This window comes from Mus caroli, chromosome 11, assembly GCF_900094665.2.
Source record: "Mus caroli chromosome 11, CAROLI_EIJ_v1.1, whole genome shotgun sequence".
NCBI classification, from domain to species: domain Eukaryota; kingdom Metazoa; phylum Chordata; class Mammalia; order Rodentia; family Muridae; genus Mus; species Mus caroli.
In genome coordinates this window covers 116,972,941-116,989,600 of record NC_034580.1, presented here as the reverse complement: position 1 = coordinate 116,989,600, position 16,660 = coordinate 116,972,941, and the positions used below count along the sequence as shown (strand labels likewise).

At 47.6% G+C, this 16,660-nt stretch overlaps 1 protein-coding gene across 2 annotated transcripts in view; it reads left to right on the top strand.

Moving 5' to 3' along the window:
- The first annotated feature begins 3,085 nt into the window (after positions 1 to 3,085).
- Positions 3,086 to 16,660, top strand: part of LOC110305641 (secreted and transmembrane protein 1A) — a 16,146-nt gene continuing 2,571 nt past the window's right edge. The window contains exons 1-3 of one of the 2 annotated variants that reach the window (XM_029483888.1): positions 3,086 to 3,134; positions 14,397 to 14,552; positions 15,224 to 15,532. In XM_029483888.1, coding sequence (XP_029339748.1) covers positions 14,462 to 14,552; positions 15,224 to 15,532 — 400 coding nt within the window. In that variant the 5' untranslated portion in view covers positions 3,086 to 3,134; positions 14,397 to 14,461. Of the gene's footprint in view, positions 3,135 to 8,679; positions 8,740 to 14,396; positions 14,553 to 15,223; positions 15,533 to 16,660 lie in introns of those variants that run through there. The other variant, XM_021177686.2, reaches the window with a different exon arrangement.

Below are 16,660 nucleotides of genomic sequence, written 5' to 3'. Positions count from 1 at the left end.
CACTCACTTTGTAGACCAGGCTGGCCTCGAACTCAGAAATCCGCCTGCCTCTGCCTCCCGAGTGCTGGGATTAAAGGCGTGCGCCACCACGCCCGGCCTGGCATAGCTTCTTTTGCCAACCCCCTGACGCTAGCACAGTGGATTCTAAATAGGAGCCACAGTTAAATGCTGAAGATGCTGACTGCTTCGGGAAACCAGCTTTGATTGCTCTACAGGACTCCACGTTCTGTGGAGTGGTGGCTTCAGGCTGTGCCTGCCCCAGACGATTCCATTTTAACAAGCAGCATTTGGCTCTATTTAGAGACCAAGTGCCTAGAAAGATGCCAGCACCTGCCCATTATCAGCAGTGGCATGAGTGACGTAAGAGCGATAAGCGTGAGATTAGCTTGGGTTGGACTCACACGAATGCTGATCTAACCTGAAGATACTACTGCCGCCCTCACTGAGAGAAACTGGGAGGCCGGTGGAGGATACAGACCTGGGGAAACGGGGTAGGGACTGTACATTCTCACAGAAAAAGCATTCTCAATGTTTTGTGCTGCTGTGGAAACAGAGTATGATGTAGCTCAGGCTGGCCTTGAACTCCTGATATTCCTCCCTCTACCTCCCCCAAGTACTGGAACCACAGGCGAGTGCCACACTGCTGAGCCATTCCCAATTTAAAAAGAAATTAGGCAGGCCAGGGTGGTATTATCTTTAAACCTAGCACTTAGAAGGGAAAAACTGGTGTATTTCTGTGAATTTGAAGCTAGCCTGGTCTATGTAGTAAGTTCCAGATCAGCAAGGACTATATAGTGAGACCCTGTGTCCCCCCAAAATTGTTGACTTGTTTGGTTTTTTACGTGTGTGTGTGTGTGTGTGTGTGTGTGCAGGCATGCATACGTGTGTACACAACCTGCAGGAAGTGGTACTTTCTTCCACCATATGGGTCCCCAGGATCAAACTGAAGTTGCCAGGCCTGGTGGCAAACACCTTTCCCTTCTGGGCCATCTTACTGATCCTCCAGCGGGTTTGTTTTTATTTTGTTTTGGTTTGGTTTTGTTTGTTTGGTTTTGGTTTTTTGGGTTTTTTGTTTTGGTTTGGTTTTTGTTTTTGTGAGACAGGGTTTCTCTGTGTATCCCTGGCTGTCCTGGAACTCACTCTGTAGACCAGGCTGCCCTCGAACTCAGAAATCCACCTGCCTCTGCCTCCCAAGTGCTAGGATTAAAGGCATGCGCCACCACTGCCCGGCGATCTTCCAGGTTTTGAAAGAAGAGCAATCTTTATGAGGCACTGAGTGGAAGTGTCCCATGCTTTGGCAGATTCTCTGTTTCCTAAGATTCTCTTGGAGGGATCCATATGGCAGAGACTTGCTTTTTCTTTGAAACTCAGCTTTAGGCCAGACTGCCTGTGTGTTTCTGCTGAGGAGGCAGTGACCTTCTATGGACTTTATATCCTTTTCCTGGTTGGTCTGGAGACCCTGAGGTGCTCTTTGTGCTCATTCTGAGTTAATTTTAATTTCTGCGATTTGTTTAACAGGAAGTGTAAGATCCTCATCTTTCAGGGGGTTTCTGGGCCATGAGGGTTCTGTTGAACCATTGGGGTGGATGCCTTGATATCTAACCATTTATAGTGACTGTTTCTGCATCTGTAGTAGACCAGAACTGCTCACCTTGTTTTGAAACAGGGTCTCTTGATGGTCTTGAATTGACAAATGGCTGGGAGACATCGTATGGGTAGCTGGGAACTAGATCCAGGTTCTTTGCTTGGCTTCTAGGGTTCAAATCCCAGTCCTCAGCCTACTGAACTAGCTCCCAGTTCTGCCAGAGCTCACTGAAAATATCAGTGTGGTCACGCCCTTCACCTACAGTCTGCTACTTGTCTGATGTTTTAGCCTTTGTCAACAAGATGGGGGTGTATGTGTGTGATAGGCCACTCTGGGGCTTCTTTTGGGAAAATCTGGGTTCTGTTGAACTATTTAGGTTTCTGCCACATCCAGGGAACCTTAAGTCTTTGGTAACAAGTCCAAAACGGAAATAAAGAACTCAGAAAAAGTAGAGAATAGAGAAGACTTTTATTTTAATTTGTGTTAACTATGAAATAATATTAAATCGATACTATCTTGGTGTCCCCTAGATGGTTCAAAATGACTAGTCTTTTGTAAACCTAGGGTGACTGTGATGGCCAGTTTTCATTGTCAAGTTCATATAACCTAGAACCACCTGGAAGAAGGCCAGTGAGATCAGTAATTATCTTAATTATGTTAATTAATGTGGGAGGGCGTTCCCTGGGCAGGGGTCCTGGGTAAGAGTGCAGAAAGTGAATTCAGTATTAGCACACATGTGTTAGCTCATTGCTCTCTGCTCCAGACTATCAGTGTGATGTGTGACTGCCTCACTTCTGCTGCCCTGAAGTCTCCAAAATGACAGAATATGACTTGGAATTGTGAGCCAAAGAAACCATTTCTCTTTTAAGATGATTTTTTTTCAGGGTATTTTATCTCACCAATGGGAAACAAAACCAAGACAGTAAGACTGGCATAGTGGCACAAGCCTTCAGGCCCAGAACTTGGGAAGCAGAGTCAGGCAGCTCTTTATGATTTCAAGGCCAACCTAACCTACGCAGAGAGACTGTTTCAACAAAATAAAACAAATGAAAAAAGTAAGACAGTGATCTGTGTAAGGAAGCTATTAAAGTAATCATTTTCATTTCGTGTCTAAAACAGCCAGGAGCATTCACCTTTAAAACTTTAGTAACAAAACCCTGTCTCCAGGAAGAAGGAAAATTAACATTTGTTGTGAAAGTTGTTGACAGGCAGTTAGTAGTCCTTCTGTTTCTAGTTATTTTATACTAAATGACAAAGGACAAATAATAAAATAGTTAAGGAACCGGCCAGAAGACCTCAATGTAACTAATCCCAGGTCAGGTGCTACTCCTCTGCCTGTGCAGTGATACAATGCATGACAATTAGCTTTGTGTACAGGAGCAACGTCCAACCTTCCTCCATCCTGTGATATCTGGACTTTAACTTTGTTGTAGCAATCCTGCCACATGCGGCTCAGAAACCACACGGTGACCTCATCAGCAACCTCTGAAGAGAATCATTCAAAAGCCACTCAGACGCTAATCTCGGCTATTTGTAGCCAGTGCTCTAGGTATGTCTTGCCTTTTCCTCAAGTGCCTCTTTCCTTCTCTTAACCCTCATGACTAAAATCTATATTTAAAATGTCTTGAGGCTGGTGAAATGGTTCCACTGGTAAAGGCACTGACTGCCTTCGTCACTTGCTACAGAGCGCTGGGGTTACCATGCTGAGCCTCTGTGGCTTGATGGCTTTGGACCTCCAAAGGCTTTCCTTATTATCTTACCACTGCTGTCTTTATTACTTGTGTGTGTGTGTCAGTACAGGGTCTATGATGTCCACCACATGGCCTGCAGGAGTTTAACTCGGGTTATCAGGTTGTCAGTCTTGGGGATAAGCATCTGTAGTGAGGACTTGGGTTTCTTTAAAAACACAGAAATATTATAAGGCTGTGTTTCCGTTTTAAGCCCAGGTAGAAGGTGTGGGGCTCCTGCAGATTGCCCACAGCAGCTAACTGGGATTTGCTTCCTGCTCTGGCAGGGCTTGATCTTGCCAGCTGCAGACGGTTTTTGCGGGGGTGTGTGTGTTTTTTTTTTCTGAGTTCTGGGGGACTTCCTTGAGTGCTGTGCCTTCTTTAATCCTTTATAATCATTTGGCATCCTACATTTACAAGCCAACAGCAGCAAAGTGAGGCTGACTGGAAAGTTCAGGGATATGGGAAGAAAAAAATGAGCCCCTCACCCAGCTCAGAACTAAGATTTCTTCCTAACAAAATCAACTCTGAGGATTACCTACAGAATCCACTGCTATTTTTCCACTCTGTAGTCGAGGTTGACCTAAAATCTGTAGAAATTTTCCTGCTCCAGCCTCCAAAATGCTAGAATTACAGGCATAAGCCACCATGCTCTCTAGAAATCTTTTTATAGACATAATTCAAACAGGATTTTTTTTTTTTTTTTTTTTTTGGTTTTTCGAGACAGGGTTTCTCTGTGTAGTCGTGGCTGTCCTGGAACTCACTCTGTAGCCCAGGCTGGCCTCGAACTCAGAAATCCGCCTGCCTCTGCCTCCCGAGTGCTGGGATTAAAGGCGTGCGCCACCACGCCCGGCTCAAACAGGATTTTAAAGTATCAGTGAATCATGTTTACATTCTAACATACACAACCTTTGAATTTAGCCTTATTCCTTTCTGGTCCACAGACCCATAATTTTCTAACCACAAAAGCAAGATAATGAGCCCTGTTCACAGTCGAAACACACTGATGAGTTCCTGATGACTTAGTATGTCAATGATTTATCGGACTTATGTTTCTATCTTATCCACCTATAACTGCCCAGTGCGCTGGAGAGAAACTACCCTGTGACCTCATTCAACAAACTCCTTAGATCAACATAAGAATACCGAAACATTGATATTTAATCTTAAAAACCTTTGAGCATCATGACTGCAGAAACCACGAAATCCATGCATGTAGCTATCCTTAGGATTCTCCTGAGAGGTGTGTGATGTTGTTCTAGGGTGCTTGTTGCCCTTAAGACTCTCTCAAGATCGCTCATTTGCATAAAGGTGCTGCTTATCAGCAAGCCAGACACCTGTATTCTACCTCTCGCACCTTCATATCATTGAAGAAGACACTCCTAGAGGTTGTCCTCTGACTTACACACACACACACACACACACACACACACACACACACACGGCACATATACCCACACACACACCAAGATAAACATCAAAAGTTTTAAAGAGAAAATCCCTTTCTCTCCCTCTCTCACAGTTAAACCTATATTAAATCTCTCTCTCTCTCTCTCTCTCTCTGTGGGTGGGTGGGGGTGGGGGAGGGTGTTCGGAGGAGAGAATGTGCACACACAAGTGAGCTTGTGAAGGCCAAAGGTCAACACTGGGCATTTTCAATCATCCAGTCATTTCTTCAACTTAAGTATGTGTCTCCGTGTGTGGTACACTCGTGTGTGTTGGCCGTCCAGCTCTGTCACTCCCTTATTCTCTTGAGATGGGATCTCTCTCAGAGCGTGAAGTTTGCTGGCTCTTTGGCTAGGCTGCCTGGCTAACCAGCACACTCCCGTGATTGCCCTGTCTCTGTTCCTCATCCCACCAGGATCACAGAGGCACACTGCCACATGGAGCTTCTCACCGGGTGCTAGGGATTCATTGTAGGTCCTCTTGCTCATGCAGCAAGTGTCTTACCCACAGAGCCATCATGTTAGCCCCTCCGCCTTAGTTTTCTGAAACTGGATCCCTCACTGAACCTGGGGCTTATGGCCAGCAAGCTCCACAGGTCCTCTTGTCTCTGTCTACACAAGGCTGGCATTACAAGTCTGTGCTGTTGTGCTTGCTTTTACTGTGAGTGCTGACAATTCTCTTACACAGAAGTAAATGCTCACGGACTAAGCCACTGCCGTGGTGCCAAATCCTTTCTTTTATTTATTTAAATATTTATTTATTATGTGTAAGTACACTGTAGCTGTCTTCAGACACTCCAGAAGAGGGAGTCAGATCTCGTTACGGATGGTTGTGAGCCACCATGTGGTTGCTGGGATTTGAACTCTGGACCTTCGGAAGAGCAGTCGGGTGCTCTTACCCACTGAGCCATCTCACCAGCCCCAAATCCTTTCTTTAAATAAATTCTAACTTTGTGTAGGATTGACTAATCCTGAAAGTCTATTCTGTGGTATAATAATCCCAACATTCCTAGAATCTGGGAGGCAGAGGCAGGCAGATTTCTGTGAGTTCAATGCCAACCTGGTCTACATGCTGAATCCTAGGCTAGCCAGGGCTACGTAGTAAGACCTGATCTCTAAATAAATAAATAAATAAATAAATAAATAAATAAATAAATAAATCTAGCATTTCTGGGCATAGGGCAATCCCTATGCCCTACAATCCCAGCATTGTGGAGATGGGGGCAGGGAACTTCTTATTCACTCATGAGTCCCAGCCTAGCCTGGGCTACATGAGACCCTATCTCAACACAAAATAACAAAAGAATCCTAGTGCATTTGGAGATTGTTAGGAGGAACAGACTACAACACACTTCTCTCCATCAGAAAGGGTTCTCTTCAGTCCAAATCAGCTACTAAATAATCCATGCCATTGGCCAGCTGCATATGGGAACACCTATAGAGCTTTGCTTCCCAAACATAGAACACACCATAGGTCAAGAACATAGGACATGTCCGGTAACGATCCTCTATGTGAGCAAGAAGTCACAAAAACTACCAGCAAGCTTCAGAAAGAACTTACAGAGCAAGCCAAGCCACACATTAGCATAAAGCCTCAGGAGACAGCAGAGATACACACTTGGCACTTCTCAAATGCTACTGAATAAATTGTAAAAGCTTCTCAAAAAACATAATGCCCTGAAAACCCAGGGGTGAGATACAAGATGACAGAGTCCCCTGGCAGAGAAGATGTTGGTCAGGAGACATGCCAAGGCTGAATGGACACTCGTGGCCCTTCTCCACCCATGTGATGGAACAGGGCTGTGAATATTGAAAGAGACCCGGGATGCTGGAGTTGAGAGCATGCTTACCACTGAAAGAGAAATGGAGAAAGAGAATAAAAAGGAAGCTGGCCTGACTGTCACTGTACAGCTGGGATTATTCTAGCCTGCTTGCTCTTCTCTTTTTCCTTATTACTTTCAAAATACACAAACTGGTTTCACTTTCACCTTGTGTGGGCGGTTTCGGAGGAAGCAAACTTTACTTAACTGTGAAGGGCATCTCTGTGGATGAGACACTGGTACCTCAGCCATCACTTAGCCCCTCACCACTGGAAGCCTTGCCCCAGAGGCCAGAGGCCCCTTCAGACATACAAAGACCTTGATGGCCCTGCCTGCAAGATGCAGCCAGAGCAGGGAAAAGGGCAACAGAAACTTGGACTGCAATCTCAGGGACAGGGACAAGGATCTAGAGGACATGAGGTCATAGTCGTGGGATTTCTCTCCCATGTGAAATGAGATGGCAGGGGGTGTCTCTGCAGAACCCTCGAGAGTTCTGCCCAGCCTCAGGATCCTATGCAACGGCTGGGTTCCACACTCATACGTCTTGTCTTTCCTGAGGGAGGCTGTGAGCTTTTTGTTTTTATCTGACAACTTGAAGTAACTTACTGCTTTGAAAGAGCACAGAGGACATTGTTCTCTGTGGTCAGCTCTGTACTCTGGGCTGCAGGCCATTCTCCTAGACTCAGTGTGTCCCTGGCCCTTCTCATTTCCTGAATACCTGTGACATTCTAGATGTTCCGCCTGTGGGACAGCTGGGCTTCGTATCAGGTCCCTCCTGCTCATCCCCACAGCGGCAGGCTCCCAGAGTTGCAGTCAGCTTCTTTTTCTTCCTTTTTCTTTCTGTAATTGGGCAGAGGGTGGGGCAGAGAGGCACCACATCCAACTGTCCATCAGTAACTCTCTTTGAGCTTGGTTGTCATGTGCCTGGAGACTGTAGGGACTTTTTTTTAGTGTTTAGAGATTGCTATTCATCCCTGTGCCAGCATGCCAAGTTAAGGCTCGATGTGCAAAAGGATGCCTACTGCCCAGCCTCTCCAGGGATCTTCACCCATAGAGCAGACATCTTAGTGTTCTCCCACTGGATCTACACAAGGCCACAGATACCTTACAGAGTCACCGTGGGGACTAAAGTCTTGCCCTAGTGTCCACTGTATTCATGTGGGCATAGGCTTTATAAATGTCTCATCACAGCTCACAAAGTCACTCGGGATGTAAACCAACCCTCTTCAGGGTCTCACAATCTATCTCCTGCCCCACAAGCAGTTCATCTCAGGGTCCCTCATTGCATCTACGGCCATAGACTCCTTCTTCCACTGTCCACGAGAAAATTAACAGTGCGGGCACTGAGCTGACCCCACAGCCCTGCTAAGCCATGAGGGATACTGGAGCTGAGCATGGGGCTGTCTTAAGATTGGGTCTACAGCAGCCCTTCCTTTCTATAGCAGTGGTGGACAGCAGTCTCTGCTTCTCACAGTGAGGCTTCTCAAATGTAATCCTTGCTGCAAAAACTCTTTGCAAGGAGCAGTTGTCAAATGCCTGCAATCTCCTTGAATCTCACATATTTCAGGTGGAGCCAGGGTGTCCTCCAGGGTTGTCCTACAAGGCATAGGACCCTAGTGTAGATTGGCAAGATCTCTGTTCTGGCATTTTACAGTGGGGCTGACAAAGGATGTCACTCCTGCCCATTCAATCTTACCCCTGTCAAACACCCCAAGGATAACCAGATGGACCAAGCTGTCTTCCATAGCTCAACCCTAAGGCACATTCTGACCTGACCCCTGCAGGAAAGCAAACCCACACAGCTCCCAAAAGAGCAGCCCCTAAACCCTGAATCAAACATCAGCTCCAGCCAGGGATTTCCTAGAAAAAGCCTGGACCCTCCTCCAGGGTTCCTGAGACGCAGCTAATGAAGCTAATACGAGACTTCTACAAAACATATGCATGAGAGAATCACTAAGAAACTCACGGTGCTATTACATTAACTCAGAGAAGTTCCTGGAAGTTGAATGCCTTCCTACAGAGTGCCTGGCAAGGAACAGGACAGGCTGCCTCTCCCCCAGGCCCCTCCCTCCAGGCTTTCAGTTTCCCGTTGGCTTAGACAAGTTCAGTCATCCAGGGCAGCAGTGGCGGTAACATTGGAGAGCTTGCTGAAGAAGGGACAGGTGAGAGGCTGGGGTGTGCGTGAATCGAGGACTTGAGGGCACCCAGGTTCTCTGCGGGCTGAGGATTCTGTGGAGTGGGGATGGCTGCCTCACATAAGGGATGAGCAAAGAAGAGCCAGGCCATCAGCCTGGGATTCAGGAAACACAGGAGGCAGACAGAGGCAGGGCTGTGGACTGCAGCAGGGCCTGTGTGTTTCAGGTGCCTCAGGTGTAGCTCTGGACCGGTAGAGGCAAGCATAGCTCTAGTTCTTCACATTCACGGAGTAGGACAGGTAGCACAGAGTCCTCCTCTCTGCCCTCAAAACATGAATGTGGAGGACTTGAAGGAAGGAAGGATCAAGAGTGCTCCAGGCCTGTGAATGACAAAAAATGTACTTGTCCCGTAGCATGGGTTCCTGCAGCGTCTCATCACCCAAAGCTGTGTGCACACTTTTATGTAGGGTCCTGAGCCTTTGCCCTCTCTCACACCCACATCCTGGACATTCACACATGCCCACAAGTACCCACAGCGCACACACACACACACACGAGTACACATATACATGCACACGTACACATGCACATACACATACACATGTGCACACACACATGAGAACACATATACATGCACACATACACATGCACACACACACACAAGCACATATACACATGCACACATATACACACAAGCACACATACACATATACATATGCACACACATACACGCATATACATGTACACATACATACACACTTACACATACACGCATACACATGCATACACACACACATTCATACATACACATGCTTCCAGCCAGACACCAGGGTGCTCAGTGACTCCTTCCCATTCTCCCTTCTATTTTTTTCTTTGACGACATCTCTCTCTCTCTCTCTTCCTCTCTCTCTCTCTCAAAAGAGAGCTCCCACCTTCAAGTTGATATCTGCAGTTTTTCAAAAACAAGTTATCTGTCTTGGGTATAAGAGTTGTAGCCAGGAAGCCAGGGCTGAGCTGATTCCCTTGGGCAGTTATGATATCTCTGGAAAGTAAGGCCCTAAAAGGTCTCAAGTTTTGCAGGGAGGAGAATATCTGTTACCAACAAAGGTGGAGGCTTTCTGTGTCAGTTACGCTTCCTAGTCACATGCTAGGACATAAATGTCATGGGGGCTAGGCACGGAGGGGACACACACAACAGGCCACTACCATGAAGGACGTGCTGGCTGCCATCCTTCAGGCAGCCTCTGAGCCAGGGTCCACTGTTCATCTGACTGAGCTGGGTGCTGTGCTGGCTGCAGATGGCCAGATAGGACCTCCAGCTTCTGGCCCCACGTCCTAGCTAGAGGCAGATGCTCCACTGGGTCTGTGACACGGCTAAGCTCTGACTTCTCCCAAGGGACTGGAACAGGATCTGTGGCCATGGGTGGGAGGGTCTCCAGTCAATGGCTGGGCCTTGGCATTATGTCCTTACACAATGTCCTCCAGGCAGGAGAAATGTTGGTCTACCCTCTGCCTGCTGTGCCTGAACTAGGTCGGGGAGCTGAAGTACAGCCCTGTCTCTGAAAGGACATTTGCAGGCAGTGAAGAAAGAGCCTGTGGCCCAGGAGACGGAAGTCTACTGATGGACAAGAACAAAGGTGGTGTCTCTGAGGCCAGGAATTCTTCAGTGGTCTCCAGAAGGGACCTAAAAAAGCTTAGATCACCACAGGACAGACATCTGTGACAAAACAGTGGCCTTGACCAGTCTTGGTGGGGGGTGGCTTTAGATGACTTGCCAAGGCTCCAGGGCAGATTATACAATGGTGCTGAGCCTGAGCAATGTATTTTATATATCATGGTCCTGTGAGCCACCTACAGCCAAAGGACATCACTGATGTCCCTTCCCCACTGCCAACACTAGCAGTGTTGTCTACTGAAGAGATACGTGGGAAACAAGACCCAGAAGTGGCGGAGTCTCCCTCTGGACCGAGAGGTGAAGCAGATGGAGGTTAAGATGAGATCCAGCCCCGTACATAGCCCAATTTGTGGTGGGACGGCACCCCAGAAAGGGACCTCTCTTCAGCAGCTGCAGTTCTGAGAGCAGAAGGGAATCCCAGGGACCCAGCAAAGCTATCACTTATGAGGTTATGTCCTGGCAGAAACGTTAGAATTGGAGAAAGCGTTTCATAACATTGTCTCAGGGAAAGTGTTATGTGGATCTTGTCAGAGATGGAAAGCCCCCTCAAGAGAGCTGCCACACCTTTCTAGACGATTCCACCCATTCAGGTTCCCAGAATGCTGGAGAACTGGTTATATGAATCCTGGTGATGGACAGGGGTGGGAAGCACTAAAAAGCTGAGTTTGTAGGTGCGGAGGAAGGATATAAGAGTTGTCGTTCTGGCTGGGAAACAGATCTATAGGGAGATAAAAACCAAGGAGGGGAGATTGTTTGGCCAGGTGCTGAGTCAAAGTTGCTTGCTGAAACCTGTAAGGTAAAGGTGGATGCCCAAGGCAAGACCACAGCTGCCTGGTGTCAGGGCTTGTGGTGTGGTGGGCATGGAGTCCTGCTTACCCAGTGTAATGGCTGCACATAGAGGACTCTCACACTGGCAGTTGTCAACACAGCTTCAGGGCAGAGTTGAGAACTTGGCAAAAAGAGCCCTGTGTGTGTGCACACATGTGTACGCATGTGCACATATGCGTGTGTAAGGATGCATGTATGCGGGTGGATGCATGTACACACTTGTGGAAGGTATTGCTCCTCGACACAGTCTACATTGCATTTTTGAGACATGCTTTCTTGATGGAGCTTACCGAGTAGGCTAAACTGGCTACTTCCTATTTCCACTTCCCAGTAGCAAGATTATGAGTATGCGCCTCCATGTCTGACCTTTTTTTTTTTAATTAAAGTATTTTAATCTTACCTATATGGGTGTAGAGAGAGAACATCTGTGTGTTGTATGAATGTCTCACCTGTCAATTTAAAAATCTATGGCCTGTAGGGAAGGAGAGAATAGAAGGTGGGACATTTTAAAACTAAAACTTGAAGCTTTGAAAGAAAAAACAGACAAGGAAAGTATCTGTATTCTTGTTACTGAGGAAAAGAGATGAGAGAGAGAAGTAACCAAAAAGGGAATTAGCCTTGTTCTTCTCTAAACACAAATGTTTCATAAACCAGTTGGAAGTCAGATAACCTCATGAGAAACTGGCAAGGCTTAGCAAGGACAATGTGCAAAATAGAAATCCTCCAGGAGGCCGGGCGTGGTGGCGCACGCCTTTAATCCCAGCACTCGGGAGGCAGAGGCAGGCGGATTTCTGAGTTCGAGGCCAGCCTGGTCTACAAAGTGAGTGCCAGGACAGCCAGGGCTATACAGAGAAACCCTGTCTCAAAAAAAACCTTAAAAAAAAAAAAAAAAAAAAAGAAATCCTCCAGGAGCAAGAAGTCCTGGGAGGAGCACACTGGCTCCCTGTGCTCCCCCTTGCTCCTCTTGCTCTCCGTGCTCCCCGTGAGTCCACAAACATGGTGTGGAGGGAGCAGTGGTGGGTAGAATGGACAGATTCCAGGAAGGAGGGCACTCTGGGCAGGAGATTCTAAAACCCTCTTTGTGTGTCTGCCATTTGTGTGTGATGACACCAGTTGGGTAAAGTCTGGATTCTTGTGGTCACTAGACTGAGGCTGCGTGGATTGAAGAGGGGCTAGGGCAAGACCAAAACCAACAATAAATTAGAAATAAAAAAGGTCCTAGAGTAGAAGCACACACCTCTGATACCAACATTCAGGAGAACCTCAAGTTCAAGGTCAGCCCAGGAGGTATAGAAAGACCCTAAATTAAAAAAGAAAATGCTATTGTTGCTTTTGGTTTCTTGAGACAGAGTTTCATGTATGTGCCTAGATTAGCCTTGACTTTGTTATGCAATGGGGGCTGACCTTGATCTTCCAATCTTTATCCTTTTACCTCCCAAGGGCTAAGATTACAGGCATGCAGCAGCATGCTGTGTAAAAGTAAATTTTATTCACCTGATCTCAAAGGCTTAGTGCTGAATACATTTTCTTAGCTGTTTCTGAACGCTGGCTGGCTGGTTCAACTCGGGTGTTCTGGCTCAAACTTCTCCACTCTGACTGACTGAACCTGGCTTCCCTCAGCTTCTGACTTAATTGCTCTTCCGGGTCTCAAACAAACTCTAGGAATCTGTTCTAATCTTCTGGCTCCTTCTAATTTTCTGGCTTGTTCTGTCTGCAACCTGTCTGTAAAACTGCCTCTGAATGCCACGCACTGAGCCGCATTATCTCAAGTCCCATGCACCGATTCTCTGCCAACTCAACCAAACTGACTGACGAACTCAGAGATCTGCCTGCATCTGTCTCCTGGGTGCTGGGATTAAAGGCATTTACCACAACACCTAGACCTAAACTTTTCTTTACGGGAAACTTGCTCTATACCAGGCTGGCCTTGAACTCAGAGATCTGCTTGCCTATCTCCTGGGATTAAAGGCATGTCTGTATTCCATCCAGATCACACAGACCTAGAGGGTCTTTGAATGTGATCCTTTGTCAGAGCAGCCATGTTGGTGGATTAAAATTCCTCTACCTGCTTGTCTGGAAAAAGCTTTTAAAATAAGATTAAAAATAATATCTATTGTCCTAAACTCTACAGTCCTGGAAGCACATAACCCAAACCCAACTTCAAGGTGATAGCTGTCACCCTGGAACAGCTTGGAAAATGGCTGCTGGAGGGGGAATCCCCCCCTTACCTGGCCCAGTCTGCTCTCAGGAGGTTGGAGACAGGTTGCAGCTGAAGCAGCAGCAATGTGAGTGAGGGTGGAGATGTAGGTTGAAAAGAGAGTAGGGCAGGGATTTGAGACTTTGGATTTCCAGTCACATAACCTAAGATTGTGTGCTGCACCTCTGGATGGGTTTGTCTAAACTAAGAAGGAACCCTGTGTGGACTATGGATACTGGGCACTGAGGGTTTGCCCTGTAAGTCTGTTACTGTGACTGATTGCGTGCAAGCTGATGTAAGGTATAGGAGCTGGGAATGGTGGAACATGCCCTTTATCCCAGCATTCCAGAGGCAGAAGTAAGTATATCTCTGCTTTGAGGCCAGGATAGGCTACAAAGCAAGTTCCAAGCCAGTCAGAGCTTCATCTCAGAAAGAAAGGAAGAAAGAAAGAAAGAAAGAAAGAAAGAAAGAAAGAAAGAAAGAAAGAAAGAAAGAAAGAAAGAAAGGAAGGAAGGAAGACAAACAGATAGGAAATACAAATTAAGGTCACCTCAAGCTACGTAGCAAGATACTGTCTAGAAAGATAGATAGATAGATAGATAGATAGATAGATAGATAGATAGATAGATAGATAGATAGATAAAGTAACAAGTGACTTAACATGTTCTCTCTGCCATGACTCCATTCCCATAAGTGCTATCCGGGTGGTTGCTAGTTCTGTGGGAAGCTCTACGGGAGAATTGTACAACATGCATTGTGCAATTGCTCTTGCTACTTGCTCCTCACTTCAAGCGTTTGCTTTGCCACAGCCACTGACACCTCACCAAGTACTGGTCAGGAGGAGGGTGGGCCCCGGTGGCTCAGAGTCCCACAGAAGCTCAGTTATTCAGGCAGGGACTGCACACCCCAGGTCAGGCTAGAACCACTCCCACCAGGCTCTGCAGCAGCCCCCACGGGCCTCTGACCTCTGTGCTTTCCTTTTAGGGAGTGTTTCCAGACAGCTAGAGGGCAAAACGGTCTCCTAAGGCCTCCTGTCCCACCAGCTGGCCATGATGACCTGCCCTTCGGTGCCTGCCATCCCTACCCTCTGGCTGTTCCGCATTCTGCTCCTGGTGGTCTCTCTGAATGCTCAGAATAAAAGTAGGTCTGGGTCTTCTGTCAGAGGGGAGGATGCACAGTCTAGGAAGGACGAACTAAGGTTAGGTCCAGGTAATTACTGCCACCTAACAGACTCAGTACCAAGGATGGGCAGGAGGACTTGTGTCCCCTGGGCTACAGAAGTGTGAACTGTGTACCTCTGAGGGTGGCTGGCAACAAAGGGCCAGCAATGCTTGGAGCTAACGCTAGATCACCAGTGGGACTGCCCAAAACTAAACACCCAGACAGCAAGGGAAAGAGGGTGCCTTTGCTAAGCAATGAGGGCACCACATAACTGAGGGCCTGATCACCTCCTCTGGATACATCCAGCCTTGTCCATCAGCCAAGGCATCACCTGGACCCTTTGGCCATCAGACACTCAGGACAGTCAGAGTGGGTGTAGAAAAACAAGTCCCAGGGAGTTCCCCCAACACTGCTCTCCAAATCAAAAACCCCCAGGGACATCAGCACCATTATGTTCCTTCCACACAATGTGTGCTTATTTTTGGCTTCATCAGTGTGAAATATCTCATCCTGTGCAATCAGTGTGAGATATCTCATTCTGTCTTTTGGAAGTCCTGTCACCTGCCTCTGCCCATGGTCTGCAAGAACATCCGGCAACTGTCCTACATACAGCTCCACCTTGCCCGTATGTGACCATCCTCTCCATACAGGCTGGGACAAACCTATCTGCACCGAGGGCATCCTGTCTGTGCCTCGAGGCAATCCTGCAGTGATGACCTGTAACATCTCTAACACCTTCACCGACGTCACCATCCAGCTGTCTGCCAATGGAAAGGACAAGACCATCTTCGATAAAAAGCCCCAAGGAAACTTCTCTTGGAGTGGGTGGGAGCTCCAAGTTCAAGGAGGGCAGGCACAGCTTGTGATCAAAGACACCCAGAACGACCACACAGGGATATACTTGTGGCAGCTGCATGGACGCCAGAGATACTACAGAAACATCACTCTGAATATCTTAGGTGAGTTAAGGGCTGTGGAGCAAGGAGATGGGAGGGGATCAAGGCCAGTGTGTGGAGTGTGGCAAAGACATATGGTGACTCAAAGAAAGGAAGGGACACAGAGGGGAAGGCAAAGATTTTGATCTTTCAGAGGAACTTGCAGTGTGGAAAGAGTCTCCACTGTCCAGGGCAGAAGCCCATCTAGGGTAGGCCAGAAACAGATAAGGCTATCTCTCCCTGACACCTCCAGCCTCTCACATCAGCTATGTGGGTGAAACTGCACCCCAATTCCCTATGTCCTGTAAGTTTCCAGCAAACCTCAGTCACCGTCTGGTGGAGAACACTCACACCATGCCTACTACTGAGGTCATACAGAGGTCTGTAGCAATGGCCATCTTAACTGAGGGTGGCCCCAGTTCCAGCAATGCCCACACTGCCGCGAGTCCGCCACCCTCCCCCTACATTCCCACCATGGAGGGTGGCCCCGGACTTTGGGCACTTTAAGAAAAGCAATTTTAGCCACGTGAGATAAGATTCCATCACTTGGGAGGCCGTAGGATGGACAATCATGAGCTCAGGGTCAGACCTCATCTCAAAATAAGACCCATCTTTCCAGGCTGCCACCTTTCCCTGTGAGAACCCTCCTGTCTGTACCTGGACCATCTCCCAGAACCCTCCTCACTACTCCAGCCTCACATCCTACCAGCTCCAGCTTGATTCTGTTGCTGTGACAAAGTCCATGACCAAAAGCATCTTAGGAGAGAAAAGGGTTGGTTTCAGCTTGTAAGCAATGTTCGTCATTGAGGGAAGTCAGGGCAGAAACTCAAGCAAAACCCTGAAGCAGAAACCATGGAGAAGGATGCTCACTGGCTAGCTGTCTAACCCACGTCTCCCTCCCTTCCATCCTCGTCCTTCTTCTCTCTTTTTCTTTTTCTCATTCCATCCTTCCTTCCCTTCTCCTCTGTCTCTCCTCTCCTTCTCCCTTTCTCTCTCCCTCTTCCTCTCTCCTTCTTCCTCTCTCTCTCTCTCACTGTATAGCACTGGCTGATCTGGATTCACAGGAATCCCTCCTGCCTCCTGCCTCCTGCCTCCTGCCTCCTGCCTCCTGCCTCCTGCCTCCTGCCTCCTGCCTCCTGCCTCCTGCCTCCT